At 51.2% G+C, this 20,827-nt stretch overlaps 1 protein-coding gene and 1 long non-coding RNA gene across 43 annotated transcripts in view; both read right to left on the bottom strand.

Annotated features, from left to right (window-relative positions):
- drg2 (developmentally regulated GTP binding protein 2) overlaps window positions 1–20,827 on the bottom strand; it is a 60,235-nt gene that overhangs the window by 15,404 nt on the left and 24,004 nt on the right. The window contains 1 exon segment of the mRNA XM_052511147.1: window positions 10,676–10,748. Within this exon segment, the coding sequence (XP_052367107.1) occupies window positions 10,676–10,748 (73 nt within the window).
- LOC127925830 (uncharacterized) lies at window positions 10,775–14,883 on the bottom strand. 42 transcript variants are annotated; one of them, XR_008122441.1, is made up of 11 exons: window positions 14,709–14,813; window positions 14,526–14,603; window positions 14,452–14,490; window positions 14,112–14,216; window positions 13,902–14,076; window positions 13,291–13,553; window positions 12,889–13,090; window positions 12,511–12,584; window positions 12,186–12,449; window positions 11,667–12,053; window positions 11,329–11,447 (listed from the first exon to the last, which is right to left on the bottom strand). It is a non-coding gene; the product is annotated as an uncharacterized LOC127925830 (long non-coding RNA). The 42 variants fall into 42 exon arrangements; XR_008122464.1 differs by lacking the exon at window positions 14,452–14,490 and adding an exon at window positions 11,549–11,579 and having other exon boundaries at window positions 11,632–11,732; window positions 11,803–12,053; window positions 13,902–14,216; XR_008122430.1 differs by lacking the exon at window positions 14,452–14,490 and adding an exon at window positions 12,675–12,709 and having other exon boundaries at window positions 12,546–12,584; window positions 12,885–12,954; window positions 12,986–13,090; window positions 13,902–14,216.

The following is a 20,827-nucleotide window of genomic DNA, read 5'->3' as shown; positions in this document are numbered from 1 at the left end:
TACACATAGGCCTTGCTTCCACTCAGCCATCATACATTAGTTGGAATACGGTACTGATCATTGGGGTTGATTAGGCCTTGCTTCCACTCAGCCATGAGCATTAGTGTGGTCGGTCACTGATGTTGGGGGTGATTAGGCCTTGAATTCCACTCAGCCATGAGCATTAGTGCGGTCGGTCACTGATGTTGAATACTACCATTAGGACTTGCTTCCATTCAGCCATGAGCATTAGTGCGGTCGGTCACTGATCATGGGGTGATTAGGCCATACACATTTGCTTCCACTCAGCCATGAGCATTAGTGCCATCATCACTGATGTTGTGGGTGAATACTAGGCCTTCTTCCATTCAGCCATGAGCATTAGTGCGGTCATCACTGATGTTGGGGGTGATTAGGCCTTGCTTCCACTCAGCCATGAGCATTAGTGCGGTCAGTCACTGATGTTGTGGGTGATTAGGCCTTGCTTCCACTCAGCCATGAGCATTAGTACGGTCATCACTGATGTTGAATACTGATTAGGCCTTGCTTCCATCAGCCATGAGCATTAGTGTGGTCGGTCACTGATGTTGGGGGTGATTAGGCCTTGCTTCCACTCAGCCATGAGCATTAGTGCGGTCGGTCACTGATGTTGGGGGTGATTAGGCCTTGCTTCCACTCAGCCATGAGCATTCAGTGCGGTCAATCACTGATGTTGTGGGTGATTAGGCCTTGCTTCCATCAGCCATGAGCATTAGTGCGGTCGGTCACTGATGTTGTGGGTGACTAGGCCTTGCTTCCACTCAGCCATGAGCATTAGTGCGGTCGGTCACTGATGTTGGGGGTGATTAGGCCTTGCTTCCACTCAGCCATGAGCATTAGTGCGGTCGGTCACTGATGTTGGGGGTGACTAGGCCTTGCTTCCATTCAGCCATGAGCATTAGTGCGGTCGGTCACTGATGTTGGGGGTGATTAGGCCTTGCTTCCATTCAGCCATGAGCATTAGTGCGGTCGGTCACTGATGTTGGGGGTGACTAGGCCTTGCTTCCACTCAGCCATGAGCATTAGTGTGGTCGGTCACTGATGTTGGGGGTGACTAGGCCTTGCTTCCATTCAGCCATGAGCATTAGTGCGGTCGGTCACTGATGTTGGGGGTGATTAGGCCTTGCTTCCATTCAGCCATGAGCATTAGTGCGGTCGGTCACTGATGTTGGGGGTGATTAGGCCTTGCTTCCATCAGCCCCAGACCATTATTCCTCCTCCACCAAACTTTACAGTTGGCACTATGTAGTCGGGCAGGAAGCGTTCTCCTGGAATAAGCCAAACCCAGATTCGTCCATCGGACTGCCAGATGGTGAAGCGTGATTCATCACTCCAGAGAACGCGTTTCCACTGCTCCAGAGTCCAATGGCGGCGAGCTTTACACCACTCCAGTCGACGCTCGACATTGTGCATGGTGATCTTAGGCTTGTGTGCGGCTGCTCGGCCATGGAAACCCATTTCATGGTCTGAGACACTGCATCTCAGTGCAAGAGGCGTCACTACAGTCCTTGGTTCAGCGGTCTGACACACTGCATCTCAGTGCAAGAGGCGTCACTACAGTCCTTGGTTCAGCGGTCTGAGACACTGCATCTCAGTGCAAGAGGCGTCACTACAGTCCTTGGTTCAGCGGTCTGACACACTGCATCTCAGTGAAAGGGGCGTCACTACAGTCCTTGGTTCAGCGGTCTGACACACTGCATCTCAGTGCAAGAGGCGTCACTACAGTCCTTGGTTCAGCGGTCTGACACACTGCATCTCAGTGCAAGAGGCGTCACTACAGTCCTTGGTTCAGCGGTCTGACACACTGCATCTCAGTGCAAGAGGCGTCACTACAGTCCTTGGTTCAGCGGTCTGAGACACTGCATCTCAGTGCAAGAGGCGTCACTACAGTCCTTGGTTCAGCGGTCTGACACACTGCATCTCAGTGCAAGAGGCGTCACTACAGTCCTTGGTTCAGCGGTCTGAGACACTGCATCTCAGTGCAAGAGGCGTCACTACAGTCCTTGGTTCAGCGGTCTGAGACACTGCATCTCAGTGCAAGAGGCGTCACTACAGTCCTTGGTTCAGCGGTCTGACACACTGCATCTCAGTGCAAGAGGCGTCACTACAGTCCTTGGTTCAGCGGTCTGACACACTGCATCTCAGTGCTAGAGGCGTCACTACAGTCCTTGGTTCAGCGGTCTGAGACACTGCATCTCAGTGCAAGAGGCGTCACTACAGTCCTTGGTTCAGCGGTCTGACACACTGCATCTCAGTGCAAGAGGCGTCACTACAGTCCTTGGTTCAGCGGTCTGACACACTGCATCTCAGTGCAAGAGGCGTCACTACAGTCCTTGGTTCAGCGGTCTGACACACTGCATCTCAGTGCAAGAGGCGTCACTAACTACAGTCCTTGGTTCAGCGGTCTGACACACTGCATCTCAGTGCAAGAGGCGTCACTACAGTCCTTGGTTCAGCGGTCTGACACACTGCATCTCAGTGCAAGAGGCGTCACTACAGTCCTTGGTTCAGCGGTCTGACACACTGCATCTCAGTGAAAGGGGCGTCACTACAGTCCTTGGTTCGAAACCAGGCTGTTTCACATCCAGCCGTCATTGGGAGTCTCATAGGGCAGCGTCCTGGTTTGGCCAGGGTAGGCCGTCATTGGGAGTCTCATAGGGCGGCGTCCTGGTTTGGCCAGGGTAGGCCGTCATTGGGAGTCTCATAGGGCGGCGTCCTGGTTTGGCCAGGGTAGGCCGTCATTGGGAGTCTCATAGGGCGGTGCACAGCGTCCTGGTTTGGCCAGGGTAGGCCGTCATTGGGAGTCTCATAGGGGCGGCGTCCTGGTTTGGCCAGGGTAGGCCGTCATTGGGGTCTCATAGGGCCGTGCACAGCGTCCTGGTTTGGCCAGGGTAGGCCGTCATTGGGAGTCTCATAGGGCGGCGTCCTGGTTTGGCCAGGGTAGGCCGTCATTGGGAGTCTCATAGGGCGGTGCACAGCGTCCTGGTTTGGCCGGGGTAGGCCGTCATTGGGAGTCTCATAGGGCGGTGTCCTGGTTTGGCCAGGGTAGGCCGTCATTGGGGTCTCATAGGGCCGTGCACAGCGTCCTGGTTTGGCCAGGGTAGGCCGTCATTGGGAGTCTCATAGGGCGGTGCACAGCGTCCTGGTTTGGCCAGGGTAGGCCGTCATTGGGAGTCTCATAGGGCGGTGCACAGCGTCCTGGTTTGGCCAGGGTAGGCCGTCATTGGGAGTCTCATAGGGCGGTGCACAGCGTCCTGGTTTGGCCAGGGTAGGCCGTCATTGGGAGTCTCATAGGGCGGTGCACAGCGTCCTGGTTTGGCCAGGGTAGGCCGTCATTGGGAGTCTCATAGGGCGGTGGTTTGGCCAGGGTAGGCCGTCATTGGGAGTCTCATAGGGCCGTGCACAGCGTCCTGGTTTGGCCAGGGTAGGCCGTCATTGGGAGTCTCATAGGGCGGTGCACAGCGTCCTGGTTTGGCCAGGGTAGGCCGTCATTGGGAGTCTCATAGGGCGGTGGTTTGGCCAGGGTAGGCCGTCATTGGGAGTCTCATAGGGCGGTGCACAGCGTCCTGGTTTGGCCAGGGTAGGCCGTCATTGGGAGTCTCATAGGGCGGTGCACAGCGTCCTGGTTTGGCCAGGGTAGGCCGTCATTGGGAGTCTCATAGGGCCGTGCACAGCGTCCTGGTTTGGCCAGGGTAGGCCGTCATTGGGGGTCTCATAGGGCGCGTCCTGGTTTGGCCAGGGTAGGCCGTCATTGGGAGTCTCATAGGGCGGTGCACAGCGTCCTGGTTTGGCCAGGGTAGGCCGTCATTGGGAGTCTCATAGGGCGGTGGTTTGGCCAGGGTAGGCCGTCATTGGGAGTCTCATAGGGCGGTGCACAGCGTCCTGGTTTGGCCAGGGTAGGCCGTCATTGGGAGTCTCATAGGGCGGTGCACAGCGTCCTGGTTTGGCCAGGGTAGGCCGTCATTGGGAGTCTCATAGGGCGGTGCACAGCGTCCTGGTTTGGCCAGGGTAGGCCGTCATTGGGAGTCTCATAGGGCGGTGCACAGCGTCCTGGTTTGGCCAGGGTAGGCCGTCATTGGGAGTCTCATAGGGCGGTGGACAGCGTCCTGGTTTGGCCAGGGTAGGCCGTCATTGGGAGTCTCATAGGGCGGTGCACAGCGTCCTGGTTTGGCCAGGGTAGGCCGTCATTGGGAGTCTCATAGGGCAGTGCACAGCGTCCTGGTTTGGCCAGGGTAGGCCATCATTGGGAGTCTCATAGGGCCGGTGCACAGCGTCCTGGTTTGGCCAGGGTAGGCCGTCATTGGGAGTCTCATAGGGCGGTGCACAGCGTCCTGGTTTGGCCAGGGTAGGCCGTCATTGGGAGTCTCATAGGGCGGTGGTTTGGCCAGGGTAGGCCGTCATTGGGAGTCTCATAGGGCCGTGCACAGCGTCCTGGTTTGGCCAGGGTAGGCCGTCATTGGGAGTCTCATAGGGCGGTGCACAGCGTCCTGGTTTGGCCAGGGTAGGCCGTCATTGGGAGTCTCATAGGGCCGTGCACAGCGTCCTGGTTTGGCCAGGGTAGGCCGTCATTGGGAGTCTCATAGGGCCGTGCACAGCGTCCTGGTTTGGCCAGGGTAGGCCGTCATTGGGAGTCTCATAGGGCCGTGCACAGCGTCCTGGTTTGGCCAGGGTAGGCCGTCATTGGGAGTCTCATAGGGCGGTGCACAGCGTCCTGGTTTGGCCAGGGTAGGCCGTCATTGGGAGTCTCATAGGGCGGTGGCGTCCTGGTTTGGCCAGGGTAGGCCGTCATTGGGAGTCTCATAGGGCAGTGGTCTGGCCAGGGTAGACCGTCATTGGGAGTCTCATAGGGCCGTGCACAGCGTCCTGGTTTGGCCAGGGTAGGCCGTCATTGGGAGTCTCATAGGGCGGTGCACAGCGTCCTGGTTTGGCCAGGGTAGGCCGTCATTGGGAGTCTCATAGGGCAGTGGTTTGGCCAGGGTAGGCCGTCATTGGGAGTCTCATAGGGCAGTGGTCCTGGCCAGGGTAGGCCGTCATCTCATAGGGTCTCATAGGGCCTGGTTTGGCCAGGGTAGGCCGTCATTGGGGGTCTCATAGGGCAGTGGTTTGGCCAGGGTAGGCCGTCATTGGGAGTCTCATAGGGCAGTGCACAGCGTCCTGGTTTGGCCAGGGTAGGCCGTCATTGGGAGTCTCATAGGGCGGTGGACAGCGTCCTGGTTTGGCCAGGGTAGGCCGTCATTGGGAGTCTCATAGGGCGGTGGACAGCGTCCTGGTTTGGCCAGGGTAGGCCGTCATTGGGAGTCTCATAGGGCAGTGGTTTGGCCAGGGTAGGCCGTCATTGGGAGTCTCATAGGGCGGTGGACAGCGTCCTGGTTTGGCCAGGGTAGGCCGTCATTGGGAGTCTCATAGGGCGGTGGACAGCGTCCTGGTTTGGCCAGGGTAGGCCGTCATTGGGAGTCTCATAGGGCGGTGGACAGCGTCCTGGTTTGGCCAGGGTAGGCCGTCATTGGGAGTCTCATAGGGCGGTGCACAGCGTCCTGGTTTGGCCAGGGTAGGCCGTCATTGGGAGTCTCATAGGGCGGTGCACAGCGTCCTGGTTTGGCCAGGGTAGGCCGTCATTGGGAGTCTCATAGGGCGGTGCACAGCGTCCTGGTTTGGCCAGGGTAGGCCGTCATTGGGAGTCTCATAGGGCGGTGCACAGCGTCCTGGTTTGGCCAGGGTAGGCCGTCATTGGGAGTCTCATAGGGCCGTGCACAGCGTCCTGGTTTGGCCAGGGTAGGCCGTCATTGGGAGTCTCATAGGGCGGTGCACAGCGTCCTGGTTTGGCCAGGGTAGGCCGTCATTGGGAGTCTCATAGGGCGGTGCACAGCGTCCTGGTTTGGCCAGGGTAGGCCGTCATTGGGAGTCTCATAGGGCGGTGGTTTGGCCAGGGTAGGCCGTCATTGGGAGTCTCATAGGGCGGTGCACAGCGTCCTGGTTTGGCCAGGGTAGGCCGTCATTGGGAGTCTCATAGGGCAGTGGTTTGGCCAGGGTAGGCCGTCATTGGGGGTCTCATAGGGCAGTGGTTTGGCCAGGGGTAGGCCGTCATTGGGGTCTCATAGGGCAGTGGTTTGGCCAGGGTAGGCCGTCATTGGGGGTCTCATAGGGCGGCGCGTCCTGGTTTGGCCAGGGTAGGCCGTCATTGGGAGTCTCATAGGGCAGTGCACAGCGTCCTGGTTTGGCCAGGGTAGGCCGTCATTGGGAGTCTCATAGGGCGGTGGACAGCGTCCTGGTTTGGCCAGGGTAGGCCGTCATTGGGAGTCTCATAGGGCCGTGCACAGCGTCCTGGTTTGGCCAGGGTAGGCCGTCATTGGGAGTCTCATAGGGCAGTGCACAGCGTCCTGGTTTGGCCAGGGTAGGCCGTCATTGGGGGTCTCATAGGGCTGTGCACAGCGTCCTGGTTTGGCCAGGGTAGGCCGTCATTGGGGTCTCATAGGGCAGTGGTTTGGCCAGGGTAGGCCGTCATTGGGGGTCTCATAGGGCAGTGGTTTGGCCAGGGTAGGCCGTCATTGGGAGTCTCATAGGGCCGTGCACAGCGTCCTGGTTTGGCCAGGGTAGGCCGTCATTGGGGGTCTCATAGGGCAGTGGTTTGGCCAGGGTAGGCCGTCATTGGGAGTCTCATAGGGCAGTGCACAGCGTCCTGGTTTGGCCAGGGTAGGCCGTCATTGGGAGTCTCATAGGGCAGTGCACAGCGTCCTGGTTTGGCCAGGGTAGGCCGTCATTGGGAGTCTCATAGGGCAGTGCACAGCGTCCTGGTTTGGCCAGGGTAGGCCGTCATTGGGAGTCTCATAGGGCGGTGCACAGCGTCCTGGTTTGGCCAGGGTAGGCCGTCATTGGGAGTCTCATAGGGCAGTGCACAGCGTCCTGGTTTGGCCAGGGTAGGCCGTCATTGGGAGTCTCATAGGGCAGTGGTTTGGCCAGGGTAGGCCAGGTCAGGCCGTCATTGGGGTCTCATAGGGCCGTGCACAGCGTCCTGGTTTGGCCAGGGTAGGCCGTCATTGGGAGTCTCATAGGGCCGTGCACAGCGTCCTGGTTTGGCCAGGGTAGGCCGTCATTGGGAGTCTCATAGGGCCGTGCACAGCGTCCTGGTTTGGCCAGGGTAGGCCGTCATTGGGAGTCTCATAGGGCGGTGCACAGCGTCCTGGTTTGGCCAGGGTAGGCCGTCATTGGGAGTCTCATAGGGGGGCGGTGCACAGCGTCCTGGTTTGGCCAGGGTAGGCCGTCATTGGGAGTCTCATAGGGCCGTGCACAGCGTCCTGGTTTGGCCAGGGTAGGCCGTCATTGGGAGTCTCATAGGGCAGTGGTTTGGCCAGGGTAGGCCGTCATTGGGAGTCTCATAGGGCCGTGCACAGCGTCCTGGTTTGGCCAGGGTAGGCCGTCATTGGGAGTCTCATAGGGCCGTGCACAGCGTCCTGGTTTGGCCAGGGTAGGCCGTCATTGGGAGTCTCATAGGGCCGGTGGCACAGCGTCCTGGTTTGGCCAGGGTAGGCCGTCATTGGGAGTCTCATAGGGCGGTGCACAGCGTCCTGGTTTGGCCAGGGTAGGCCGTCATTGGGAGTCTCATAGGGGCGGTGCACAGCGTCCTGGTTTGGCCAGGGTAGGCCGTCATTGGGAGTCTCATAGGGCCGTGCACAGCGTCCTGGTTTGGCCAGGGTAGGCCGTCATTGGGAGTCTCATAGGGCGGTGGTTTGGCCAGGGTAGGCCGTCATTGGGAGTCTCATAGGGCAGTGCACAGCGTCCTGGTTTGGCCAGGGTAGGCCGTCATTGGGAGTCTCATAGGGCGGTGCACAGCGGTTTGGCCAGGGTGGTTTGGCCAGGGTAGGCCGTCATTGGGAGTCTCATAGGGCGGTGCACAGCGTCCTGGTTTGGCCAGGGTAGGCCGTCATTGGGAGTCTCATAGGGCCGTGCACAGCGTCCTGGTTTGGCCAGGGTAGGCCGTCATTGGGAGTCTCATAGGGCCGTGCACAGCGTCCTGGTTTGGCCAGGGTAGGCCGTCATTGGGAGTCTCATAGGGCGGTGCACAGCGTCCTGGTTTGGCCAGGGTAGGCCGTCATTGGGAGTCTCATAGGGCCGTGCACAGCGTCCTGGTTTGGCCAGGGTAGGCCGTCATTGGGAGTCTCATAGGGCGGTGGTTTGGCCAGGGTAGGCCGTCATTGGGAGTCTCATAGGGCGGTGCACAGCGTCCTGGTTTGGCCAGGGTAGGCCGTCATTGGGAGTCTCATAGGGCAGTGCACAGCGTCCTGGTTTGGCCAGGGTAGGTCGTCATTGGGAGTCTCATAGGGCAGTGCACAGCGTCCTGGTTTGGCCAGGGTAGGCCGTCATTGGGAGTCTCATAGGGCAGTGGTTTGGCCAGGGTAGGCCGTCATTGGGGGTCTCATAGGGCCGTGCACAGCGTCCTGGTTTGGCCAGGGTAGGCCGTCATTGGGAGTCTCATAGGGCCGTGCACAGCTTCCTGGTTTGGCCAGGGTAAGCCGTCATTGGGAGTCTCATAGGGCCGTGCACAGCGTCCTGGTTTGGCCAGGGTAGGCCGTCATTGGGAGTCTCATAGGGCGGTGCACAGCGTCCTGGTTTGGCCAGGGTAGGCCGTCATTGGGAGTCTCATAGGGCGGTGCACAGCGTCCTGGTTTGGCCAGGGTAGGCCGTCATTGGGAGTCTCATAGGGCCGTGCACAGCGTCCTGGTTTGGCCAGGGTAGGCCGTCATTGGGAGTCTCATAGGGCGGTGGTTTGGCCAGGGTAGGCCGTCATTGGGAGTCTCATAGGGCAGTGCACAGCGTCCTGGTTTGGCCAGGGTAGGCCGTCATTGGGAGTCTCATAGGGGCGGTGCACAGCGTCCTGGTTTGGCCAGGGTAGGCCGTCATTGGGAGTCTCATAGGGCGTCCTGGTTTGCAGGCGTCCTGGGCCGGTGCACAGCGTTTTGGCCAGGGTAGGCCGTCATTGGGAGTCTCATAGGGCCGTGCACAGCGTCCTGGTTTGGCCAGGGTAGGCCGTCATTGGGAGTCTCATAGGGCCGTGCACAGCGTCCTGGTTTGGCCAGGGTAGGCCGTCATTGGGAGTCTCATAGGGCAGTGCACAGCGTCCTGGTTTGGCCAGGGTAGGCCGTCATTGGGAGTCTCATAGGGCGGTGCACAGCGTCCTGGTTTGGCCAGGGTAGGCCGTCATTGGGGGTCTCATAGGGCGGTGGTTTGGCCAGGGTAGGCCGTCATTGGGAGTCTCATAGGGCGGTGCACAGCGTCCTGGTTTGGCCAGGGTAGGCCGTCATTGGGAGTCTCATAGGGCATTGCACAGCGTCCTGGTTTGGCCAGGGTAGGCCGTCATTGGGAGTCTCATAGGGCAGTGCACAGCGTCCTGGTTTGGCCAGGGTAGGCCGTCATTGGGAGTCACATAGGGCGGTGGTTTGGCCAGGGTAGGCCGTCATTGGGAGTCTCATAGGGCAGTGCACAGCGTCCTGGTTTGGCCAGGGTAGGCCGTCATTGGGAGTCTCATAGGGCGGTGGTTTGGCCAGGGTAGGCCGTCATTGGGAGTCCAGGGGGCCGTGCAGTCTCCTGGTTTGGCCAGGGTAGGCCGTCATTGGGAGTCTCATAGGGCCGTGCACAGCGTCCTGGTTTGGCCAGGGTAGGCCGTCATTGGGAGTCTCATAGGGCCGTGCACAGCGTCCTGGTTTGGCCAGGGTAGGCCGTCATTGGGAGTCTCATAGGGCCGTGCAAAGCGTCCTGGTTTGGCCAGGGTAGACCGTCATTGGGAGTCTCATAGGGCAGTGCACAGCGTCCTGGTTTGGCCAGGGTAGGCCGTCATTGGGAGTCTCATAGGGCGGTGGTTTGGCCAGGGTAGGCCGTCATTGGGAGTCTCATAGGGCAGTGCACAGCGTCCTGGTTTGGCCAGGGTAGGCCGTCATTGGGAGTCTCATAGGGCCGTGCAAAGCGTCCTGGTTTGGCCAGGGTAGGCCGTCATTGGGAGTCTCATAGGGAGGTGCACAGCGTCCTGGTTTGGCCAGGGTAGGCCGTCATTGGGAGTCTCATAGGGCCGTGCACAGCGTCCTGGTTTGGCCAGGGTAGGCCGTCATTGGGAGTCTCATAGGGCCGTGCACAGCGTCCTGGTTTGGCCAGGGTAGGCCGTCATTGGGAGTCTCATAGGGCCGTGCACAGCGTCCTGGTTTGGCCAGGGTAGGCCGTCATTGGGAGTCTCATAGGGCCGTGCACAGCGTCCTGGTTTGGCCAGGGTAGGCCGTCATTGGGAGTCTCATAGGGCCGTGCACAGCGTCCTGGTTTGGCCAGGGTAGGCCGTCATTGGGAGTCTCATAGGGCCGTGCACAGCGTCCTGGTTTGGCCAGGGTAGACCGTCATTGGGAGTCTCATAGGGCGGTGGTTTGGCCAGGGTAGGCCGTCATTGGGAGTCTCATAGGGCGGTGCACAGCGTCCTGGTTTGGCCAGGGTAGGCCGTCATTGGGAGTCTCATAGGGCCGTGCACAGCGTCCTGGTTTGGCCAGGGTAGGCCGTCATTGGGAGTCTCATAGGGCCGTGCACAGCGTCCTGGTTTGGCCAGGGTAGGCCGTCATTGTAATTAAGAATTTGTTGTTAAAGGTTAAATGTAAAATATATAAAATAATGTGATGGAGAAACGGACCTTAAAGTAGATGTTGGGTTTAGAGCGGTTGAGTCTGATGCCGACGGACTCCAACTCCTTCTCCAGGAGTTTCCTGAGGAGACAGAACACACTAACTAACTAACTCACCTGAGGAGACAGAACACACTAACTAACTAACTAACCTGAGGAGACAGAACACACTAACTAACTAACTAACCTGAGGAGACAGAACACACTAACTAACTAACTCACCTGAGGAGACAGAACACACTAACTAACTAACTCACCTGAGGAGACAGAACACACTAACTAACTAACTCACCTGAGGAGACAGAACACACTAACTAACTAACTCACCTGAGGAGACAGAACACACTAACTAACTAACTCACCTGAGGAGACAGAACACACTAACTAACTAACTAACCTGGGGAGACTCCAACTCCTTCTCCAGGAGTTTCCTGAGGAGACAGAACACACTAACTAACTAACTCACCTGAGGAGACAGAACACACTAACTAACTAACTCACCTGAGGAGACAGAACACACTAACTAACTAACTCACCTGAGGAGACAGAACACACTAACTAACTAACTAACCTGGGGAGACTCCAACTCCTTCTCCAGGAGTTTCCTGAGGAGACAGAACACACTAACTAACTAACTCACCTGAGGAGACAGAACACACTAACTAACTAACTAACCTGAGGAGACAGAACACACTAACTAACTAACTCACCTGAGGAGACAGAACACACTAACTAACTAACTCACCTGAGACAGAACACACTAACTAACTAACTAACTCACCTGAGGAGACAGAACACACTAACTAACTAACTCACCTGAGGAGACAGAACACACTAACTAACTAACCTGGGGAGACAGAACACACTAACTAACTAACTAACCTGGGGAGACAGAACACACTAACTAACTAACCTGGGGAGACAGAACACACTAACTAACTAACTAACAGAACACACTAACTAACCTGAGGAGACAGAACACACTAACTAACTAACTAACCTGGGGAGACAGAACACACTAACTAACTAACCTGGGGAGACAGAACACACTAACTAACTAACTAACCTGGGGAGACAGACAGAACACACTAACTAACTAACCTGGGGAGACAGAACACACTAACTAACTAACTAACCTGGGGAGACAGAACACACTAACTAACTAACCTGGGGAGACAGAACACACTAACCTGGGGAGACTCCAACTCCTTCTCCAGGAGTTTCCTGAGGAGACAGAACACACTAACTAACTAACTAACCTGGGGAGACAGAACACACTAACTAACTAACTAACCTGAGGAGACAGAACACACTAACTAACTAACCTGGGGAGACAGAACACACTAACTAACTAACCTGAGGAGACAGAACACACTAACTAACTAACCTGGGAGAGACAGAACACACTAACTAACTAACCTGGGGAGACAGAACACACTAACTAACTAACTAACCTGGGGAGACTCCAACTCCTTCTCCAGGAGTTTCCTGAGGAGACAGAACACACTAACTAACTAACTAACCTGGGGAGACAGAACACACTAACTAACTAACCTGGGGAGACAGAACACACTAACTAACTAACTAACCTGGGGAGACAGAACACACTAACTAACTAACCTGGGGAGACAGAACACACTAACTAACTAACCTGGGGACACAGACAGAACACACTAACTAACTAACTAACCTGGGGAGACAGAACACACTAACTAACTAACCTGGGGAGACAGAACACACTAACTAACTAACCTGGGGAGACAGAACACACTAACTAACTAACCTGGGGAGACAGAACACACTAACTAACTAACCTGGGAGACAGAACACACTAACTAACTAACTAACCTGGGGAGACAGAACACACTAACTAACTAACTAACCTGGGGAGACAGAACACACTAACTAACTAACTAACCTGGGGACAGAACACACTAACTAACTAACTAACCTGGGGAGACAGAAACACTAACTAACCTGGGGAGACAGAACACACTAACTAACTAACCTGGGGACACAGACAGAACACACTAACTAACTAACCTGGGGACACAGACAGAACACACTAACTGGGGAGACAGAACTAACTAACCTGGGGAGACAGAACACACTAACTAACTAACCTGGGGAGACTCCAACTCCTTCTCCAGGAGTTTCCTGAGAGACAGAACACACTAACTAACTAACTAACCTGGGGAGACAGAACACACTAACTAACTAACCTGGGGAGACAGAACACACTAACTAACTAACTAACCTGGGGAGACAGAACACACTAACTAACTAACCTGGGGAGACAGAACACACTAACTAACTAACTAACCTGGGGAGACAGAACACACTAACTAACTAACCTGGGGAGACAGAACACACTAACTAACTAACCTGGGGAGACAGACAGAACACACTAACTAACTAACTAACCTGGGGAGACAGAACACACTAACTAACTAACCTGGGGAGACAGACAGAACACACTAACTAACTAACTTGGGGAGTCAGACAGAACACACTAACTAACTAACTTGGGGAGAGACAGAACACACTAACTAACTAACCTGGGGACACAGACAGAACACACTAACTAACTAACCTGGGGAGACAGAACACACTAACTAACTAACCTGGGGAGACAGACAGAACACACTAACTAACTAACCTGGGGAGACAGAACACACTAACTAACTAACTAACCTGGGGAGACAGAACACACTAACTAACTAACTAACCTGGGGAGACAGAACACACTAACTAACTAACCTGGGGAGACAGAACACACTAACTAACTAACCTGGGGAGACTCCAACTCCTTCTCCAGGAGTTTCCTGAGGAGACAGAACACACTAACTAACTAACCTGGGGAGACAGAACACACTAACTAACTAACCTGGGGAGACAGAACACACTAACTAACTAACCTGAGGAGACAGAACACACTAACTAACTAACTCACCTGAGGAGACAGAACACACTAACTAACTAACCTGAGGAGACAGAACACACTAACTAACTAACCTGAGGAGACAGAACACACTAACTAACTAACTCACCTGAGGAGACAGAACACACTAACTAACTAACCTGAGGAGACAGAACACACTAACTAACTAACCTGGGGAGACAGAACACACTAACTAACTAACCTGGGGAGACAGAACACACTAACTAACTAACCTGGGAGACAGAACACACTAACTAACTAACCTGGGGAGACAGAACACACTAACTAACTAACCTGGGGAGACAGACAGAACACACTAACTAACTAACTTGGGGAGTCAGACAGAACACACTAACTAACTAACTTGGGGAGACAGACAGAACACACTAACTAACTAACTTGGGGAGACAGACAGAACACACTAACTAACTAACTTGGGGAGACAGACAGAACACACTAACTAACTAACCTGGGGAGACAGACAGAACACACTAACTAACTAACTTGGGGAGACAGACAGAACACACTAACTAACTAACCTGGGGAGACAGACAGAACACACTAACTAACTAACTTGGGGAGACAGACAGAACACACTAACTAACTAACCTGGGGAGACAGAACACACTAACTAACTAACCTGGGGAGACAGACAGAACACACTAACTAACTAACCTGGGGAGACAGACAGAACACACTAACTAACTAACCTGGGGAGACAGACAGAACACACTAACTAACTTGGGGAGACAGACAGAACACACTAACTAACTAACTTGGGAGACAGACAGAACACACTAACTAACTAACTTGGGAGACAGACAGAACACACTAACTAACTAACCTGTAGAGACAGACAGAACACACTAACTAACTAACCAACCTGTAGAGACAGACAGAACACACTAACTAACCAACCTGTAGAGACAGACAGAACACACTAACTAACTAACCAACCTGTAGAGACAGACAGAACACACTAACTAACTAACCAACCTGGAGAGACAGACAGAACACACTAACTAACTAACCTGGAGAGACAGACAGAACACACTAACTAACCAACCTGGGGAGACAGACAGAACACACTAACTAACCAACCTGTAGAGACAGACAGAACACACTAACTAACTAACCAACCTGTAGAGACAGACAGAACACACTAACTAACTAACTTGGGGAGACAGACAGAACACACTAACTAACTAACTTGGGGAGACAGACAGAACACACTAACTAACCAACCTGTAGAGACAGACAGAACACACTAACTAACCTGGGGAGACAGACAAAACACAGTAACTGTCTCCCCAGGTTGGTTAGACAGAACACACTGTGTTCTGTCTGTTTCCCCAGGTTAACTAACCAGCTGGGACAGACAGAACACACTAACAAACTAACCAGCTGGGACAGACAGAACACACTAACTAACTAGCTGGGACAGACAGAACACACTAACTAACTAGCTGGGACAGACAGAACACACAAACTAACTAGCTGGGACAGACAGAACACACAAACTAACTAACCAGCGGGGACAAACGGAACACACTAACCAACCAGCTGGGACAGATAGAACAGTACAGGGAAACGCACACTAGATGGTTTAGCAGTAACTAACTAGCTGCTAGTACTAAGAACAGAACACACTAACTAACTAGCTGCTAGTACTAAGAACAGAACACACAAACTAACTAGCTGCTAGTACTAAGAACAGAACACACTAACTAACAAGCTACTAGTACTAAGAACAGAACACACTAACTAACTAGCTGCTAGTACTAAGAACAGAACACACTAACTAACTAGCTGCTAGTACTAAGAACAGAACACACTAACTAACTAGCTGCTAGTACTAAGAACAGAACACACTAACTAACTAGCTGCTAGTACTAAGAACAGAACACACTAACTAACTAGCTGCTAGTACTAAGAACAGAACACACTAACTAACTAGCTGCTAGTACTAAGAACAGAACACACTAACTAACTAGCTGCTAGTACTAAGAACAGAACACACTAACTAACTAGCTGCTAGTACTAAGAACAGAACACACTAACTAACTAGCTGCTAGTACTAAGAACAGAACACACTAACTAGCTGCTAGTACTAAGAACAGAACACACTAACTAGCTGCTAGTACTAAGAACAGAACACACTAACTAACTAGCTGCTAGTACTAAGAACAGAACACACTAACTAACTAGCTGCTGCTAGTACTAAGAACAGAACACACAACTAACTAGAACACACTAACTAACTGCTGCTAGTACTAAGAACAGAACACACTAACTAACTAGCTGCTAGTACTAAGAACAGAACACACTAACTAGTACTAAGCTGCTAGTACTAAGAACAGAACACACTAACTAACTAGCTGCTAGTACTAAGAACAGAACACACTAACTAACTAGCTGCTAGTACTAAGAACAGAACACACTAACTAACTAGCTGCTAGTACTAAGAACAGAACACACTAACTAACTAGCTGCTAGTACTAAGAACAGAACACACTAACTAACTAGCTGCTAGTACTAAGAACAGAACACACTAACTAACTAGCTGCTAGTACTAGACTAAGACAGAACACACTAACTAACTAGCTGCTAGTACTAAGAACAGAACACACTAACTAACTAGCTGCTAGTACAGAACAGAACACACTAACTAACTAGCTGCTAGTACTAAGAACAGAACACACTAACTAACTAGCTGCTAGTACTAAGAACAGAACAACACACTAACTAACTAGCTGCTAGTACTAAGAACAGAACACACTAACTAACTAGCTGCTAGTACTAAGAACAGAACACACTAACTAACTAGCTGCTAGTACTAAGAACAGAACACACTAACTAACTAGCTGCTAGTACTAAGAACAGAACACACTAACTAACTAGCTGCTAGTACTAAGAACAGAACACACTAACTAACTAGCTGCTAGTACTAAGAACAGAACACACTAACTAACTAGCTGCTAGTACTAAGAACAGAACACACTAACTAACTAGCTGCTAGTACTAAGAACAGAACACACTAACTAACTAGCTGCTAGAACTGCTGCTAGTACTAAGAACAGAACACACTAACTAACTAGCTGCTAGTACTAAGAACAGAACACACTAACTAACTAGCTGCTAGTACTAAGAACAGAACACACTAACTAACTAGCTGCTAGTACTAAGAACAGAACACACTAACTAACTAGCTGCTAGTACTAAGAACAGAACACACTAACTAACTAGCTGCTAGTACTAAGAACAGAACACACTAACTAACTAGCTGCTAGTACTAAGAACAGAACACACTAACTAACTAGCTGCTAGTACTAAGAACAGAACACACAACTAACTAACTGTGCTGGTAGTCTCCCTAGTACTAAGAACAGAACACACACCTCTGTACGTCTCCCTAGTACTAAGAACAGAACACACTACCTCTGTGCGTCTCCCTAGTACTAAGAACAGAACAGAACACACCTCTGTACGTCTCCCTAGTACTAAGAACAGAACACACTAACTAACTAGCTGCTAGTACTAAGAACAGAACACACTAACTAACTAGCTGCTAGTACTAAGAACAGAACACACTAACTAACTAGCTGCTAGTACTAAGAACAGAACACACTAACTAGCTGCTAGTACTAAGAACAGAACACACTAACAGCTGAACTAACTACTAAGAACAGAACACACTAACTAACTAGCTGCTAGTACTAAGAACAGAACACACTAACTAACTAGCTGCTAGTACTAAGAACAGAACACACTAACTAACTCTGTACTGAACTAACCTGGCTAGTACTAAGAACAGAACACACTAACTAACTAGCTGCTAGTACTAAGAACAGAACACACTAACTAACTAGCTGCTAGTACTAAGAACAGAACACACTAACTAACTAGCTGCTAGTACTAAGAACAGAACACACTAACTAACTAGCTGCTAGTACTAAGAACAGAACACACTACTAACTAGCTGCTAGTACTAAGAACAGAACACACACTAACTAACTAAGAACAGAACACACAACCTAGCTGCTAGTACTAAGAACAGAACACACTAACTAACTAGCTGCTAGTACTAAGAACAGAACACACTAACTAACTAGCTGCTAGTACTAAGAACAGAACACACTAACTAACTAGCTGCTAGTACTAAGAACAGAACACACTAACTAACTAGCTGCTAGTACTAAGAACAGAACACACTAACTAACTAGCTGCTAGTACTAAGAACAGAACACACTAACTAACTAACTAGTACTAAGAACAGAACACTGCTGCTAGTACTAAGAACAGAACACACTAACTAACTAGCTGCTAGTACTAAGAACAGAACACACTAACTAACTAGCTGCTGCTAGTACTAAGAACAGAACACACTAACTCTGTAGCTGCTAGTACTAAGAACAGAACACACTAACTAACTAGCTGCTAGTACTAAGAACAGAACACACTAACTAGCTGCTAGTACTAAGAACAGAACACACACCTCTGTACGTCTCCCTAGTACTAAGAACAGAACACACACCTCTGTACGTCTCCCTAGTACTAAGAACAGAACACACTAACTAGCTGCTAGTACTAAGAACAGAACACACTAACTGTAACTAGTACTAAGAACAGAACACACACCTCTGTAGTCTCCCTAGTACTAAGAACAGAACACACACCTCTGTACGTCTCCCTTGTACTAAGAACAGAACACACTAACTAACTAGCTGCTAGTACTAAGAACAGAACACACTAACTAGCTGCTAGTACTAAGAACAGAACACACTAACTAGCTGCTAGTACTAAGAACAGAACACACTAACTAACTGCTAGTACTAAGAACAGAACACACTAACTAACTAGCTGCTAGTACTAAGAACAGAACACACTAACTAACTAGCTGCTAGTACTAAGAACAGAACACACTAACTAACTAGCTGCTAGTACTAAGAACAGAACACACTAACTAACTAGCTGCTAGTACTAAGAACAGAACACACTAACTAACAAGCTACTAGTACTAAGAACAGAACACACTAACTGCTGCTCTGTACGTCTCCCTAGTACTAAGAACAGAACACACAACTAACTAACTAGCTGCTAGTACTAAGAACAGAACACACTAACTAACTAGCTGCTAGTACTAAGAACAGAACACACTAACTAACTAGCTGCTCCCTAGTACTAAGAACAGAACACACAACTCTGCTGCTAGTACTAAGAACAGAACACACTAACTAACTAGCTGCTAGTACTAAGAACAGAACACACAACTCTGTACTGCCCTAGTACTAAGAACAGAACACACTAACTAACTAGCTGCTAGTACTAAGAACAGAACACACACCTCTGTACGTCTCCTAGTACTAAGAACAGAACACACTAACTAACTGCTAGCTGCTAGTACTAAGAACAGAACACACTAACTAGCTGCTAGTACTAAGAACAGAACACACTAACTAGCTGCTAGTACTAAGAACAGAACACACTAACAAGCTGCTAGTACTAAGAACAGAACCTCTGTACGTCTCCCTAGTACTAAGAACAGAACACACACCTCTGTACGTCTCCCTTGTACTAAGAACAGAACACACTAACTAACTAGCTGCTAGTACTAAGAACAGAACACACTAACTAACCAGCTGCTAGTACTAAGAACAGAACACACACCTCTGTACGTCTCCCTAGTACTAAGAACAGAACACACACCTCTGTACGTCTCCCTAGTACTAAGAACAGAACACACTAACTAGCTGCTAGTACTAAGAACAGAACACACACCTCTGTACGTCTCCCTAGTACTAAGAACAGCACCTCTGTACGTCTCCCTAGTACTAAGAACAGAACACACACCTCTGCTAGTACTAAGAACAGAACCTCTGTACGTCTCCCTAGTACTAAGAACAGAACACACACTAACTAGCTGCTAGTACTAAGAACAGAACACACTAACCAGCTGCTACTAAGAACAGAACACACTACAGAACTCTGTACGTCTCCTAGTACTAAGAACAGAACACACACCTCTGTACGTCTCCTGCTAGTACTAAGAACAGAACACACTAACTGTACGCTGCTAGTACTAAGAACAGAACACACACCTCTGTACGTCTCCCTAGTACTAAGAACAGAACACACACCTCTGTACGTCTCCCAGAACACACTAAGAACAGAACACACCCACCTCTGTACGTCTCCCTAGTACTAAGAACAGAACACACTAACTAACTAGCTGCTAGTACTAAGAACAGAACCTCTGTACGTCTCCCAGAACACACTAGTACTAAGAACAGAACACACACCTCTGTACGTCTCCCTAGTACTAAGAACAGAACACACACCTCTGTACGTCTCCCTAGTACTAAGAACAGAACACACTAACTAACTAGCTGCTAGTACTAAGAACAGAACACACTAACTAGCTGCTAGTACTAAGAACAGAACCTCTGTACGTCTCCCTAGTACTAAGAACAGAACACACTAACTGTACGCTCTAGTACTAGTACTAACCTGAACAGAACACACCTCTGTACGTCTCCCTAGTACTAAGAACAGAACACACTAACTAACTAGCTGCTAGTACTAAGAACAGAACCTCTGTACTAAGTCTCCTAGTACTAAGAACAGAACACACACCTCTGTACGTCTCCCTAGTACTAAGAACAGAACACACACCTAACCTCACCTCTGTACAGAACAGAACACTAACTAACTAGCTGCTAGTACTAAGAACAGAACCTCTGTACGTCTCCCTAGTACTAAGAACAGAACACTCTGTACGTCTCCTAGTACTAACAGAACTCTGTAAGAGTACAGAACCTCTGTACGTCTCCCTAGTACTAACCTCTGAACAGAACACACTCCCTAGTACTCTGTAGTCTCCCAGTACCCTCTGTACGTCTCCCTACTAACCTCTGTACGTCTCCCTAGTACTAAGAACTCTGTACGTCTCCCTAGTACAGAACCTCTGTACGTCTCCTAGTACTAAGAACAGAACCTCTGTACGTCTCCCTAGTACTAAGAACAGAACCTCTGTACGTCTCCCTAGTACTAAGAACAGAACACCCACCTCTGTACGTCTCCCACCTACTAAGAACAGAACTCCCTAGTACTAACCCTAACCCACCTCTGTACGTCTCCACACTAACTAGTAACCCACCTCTGTACGTCTCCACTAACCCTAACCCACCTCTGTACGTCTCCCTAGTACTAACCCAGAACAC

The sequence above is a fragment of the Oncorhynchus keta genome, unplaced genomic scaffold (assembly GCF_023373465.1).
Source record: "Oncorhynchus keta strain PuntledgeMale-10-30-2019 unplaced genomic scaffold, Oket_V2 Un_contig_6330_pilon_pilon, whole genome shotgun sequence".
NCBI lineage: Eukaryota > Metazoa > Chordata > Actinopteri > Salmoniformes > Salmonidae > Oncorhynchus > Oncorhynchus keta.
This window is presented reverse-complemented; position numbering and strand designations above follow the sequence as displayed.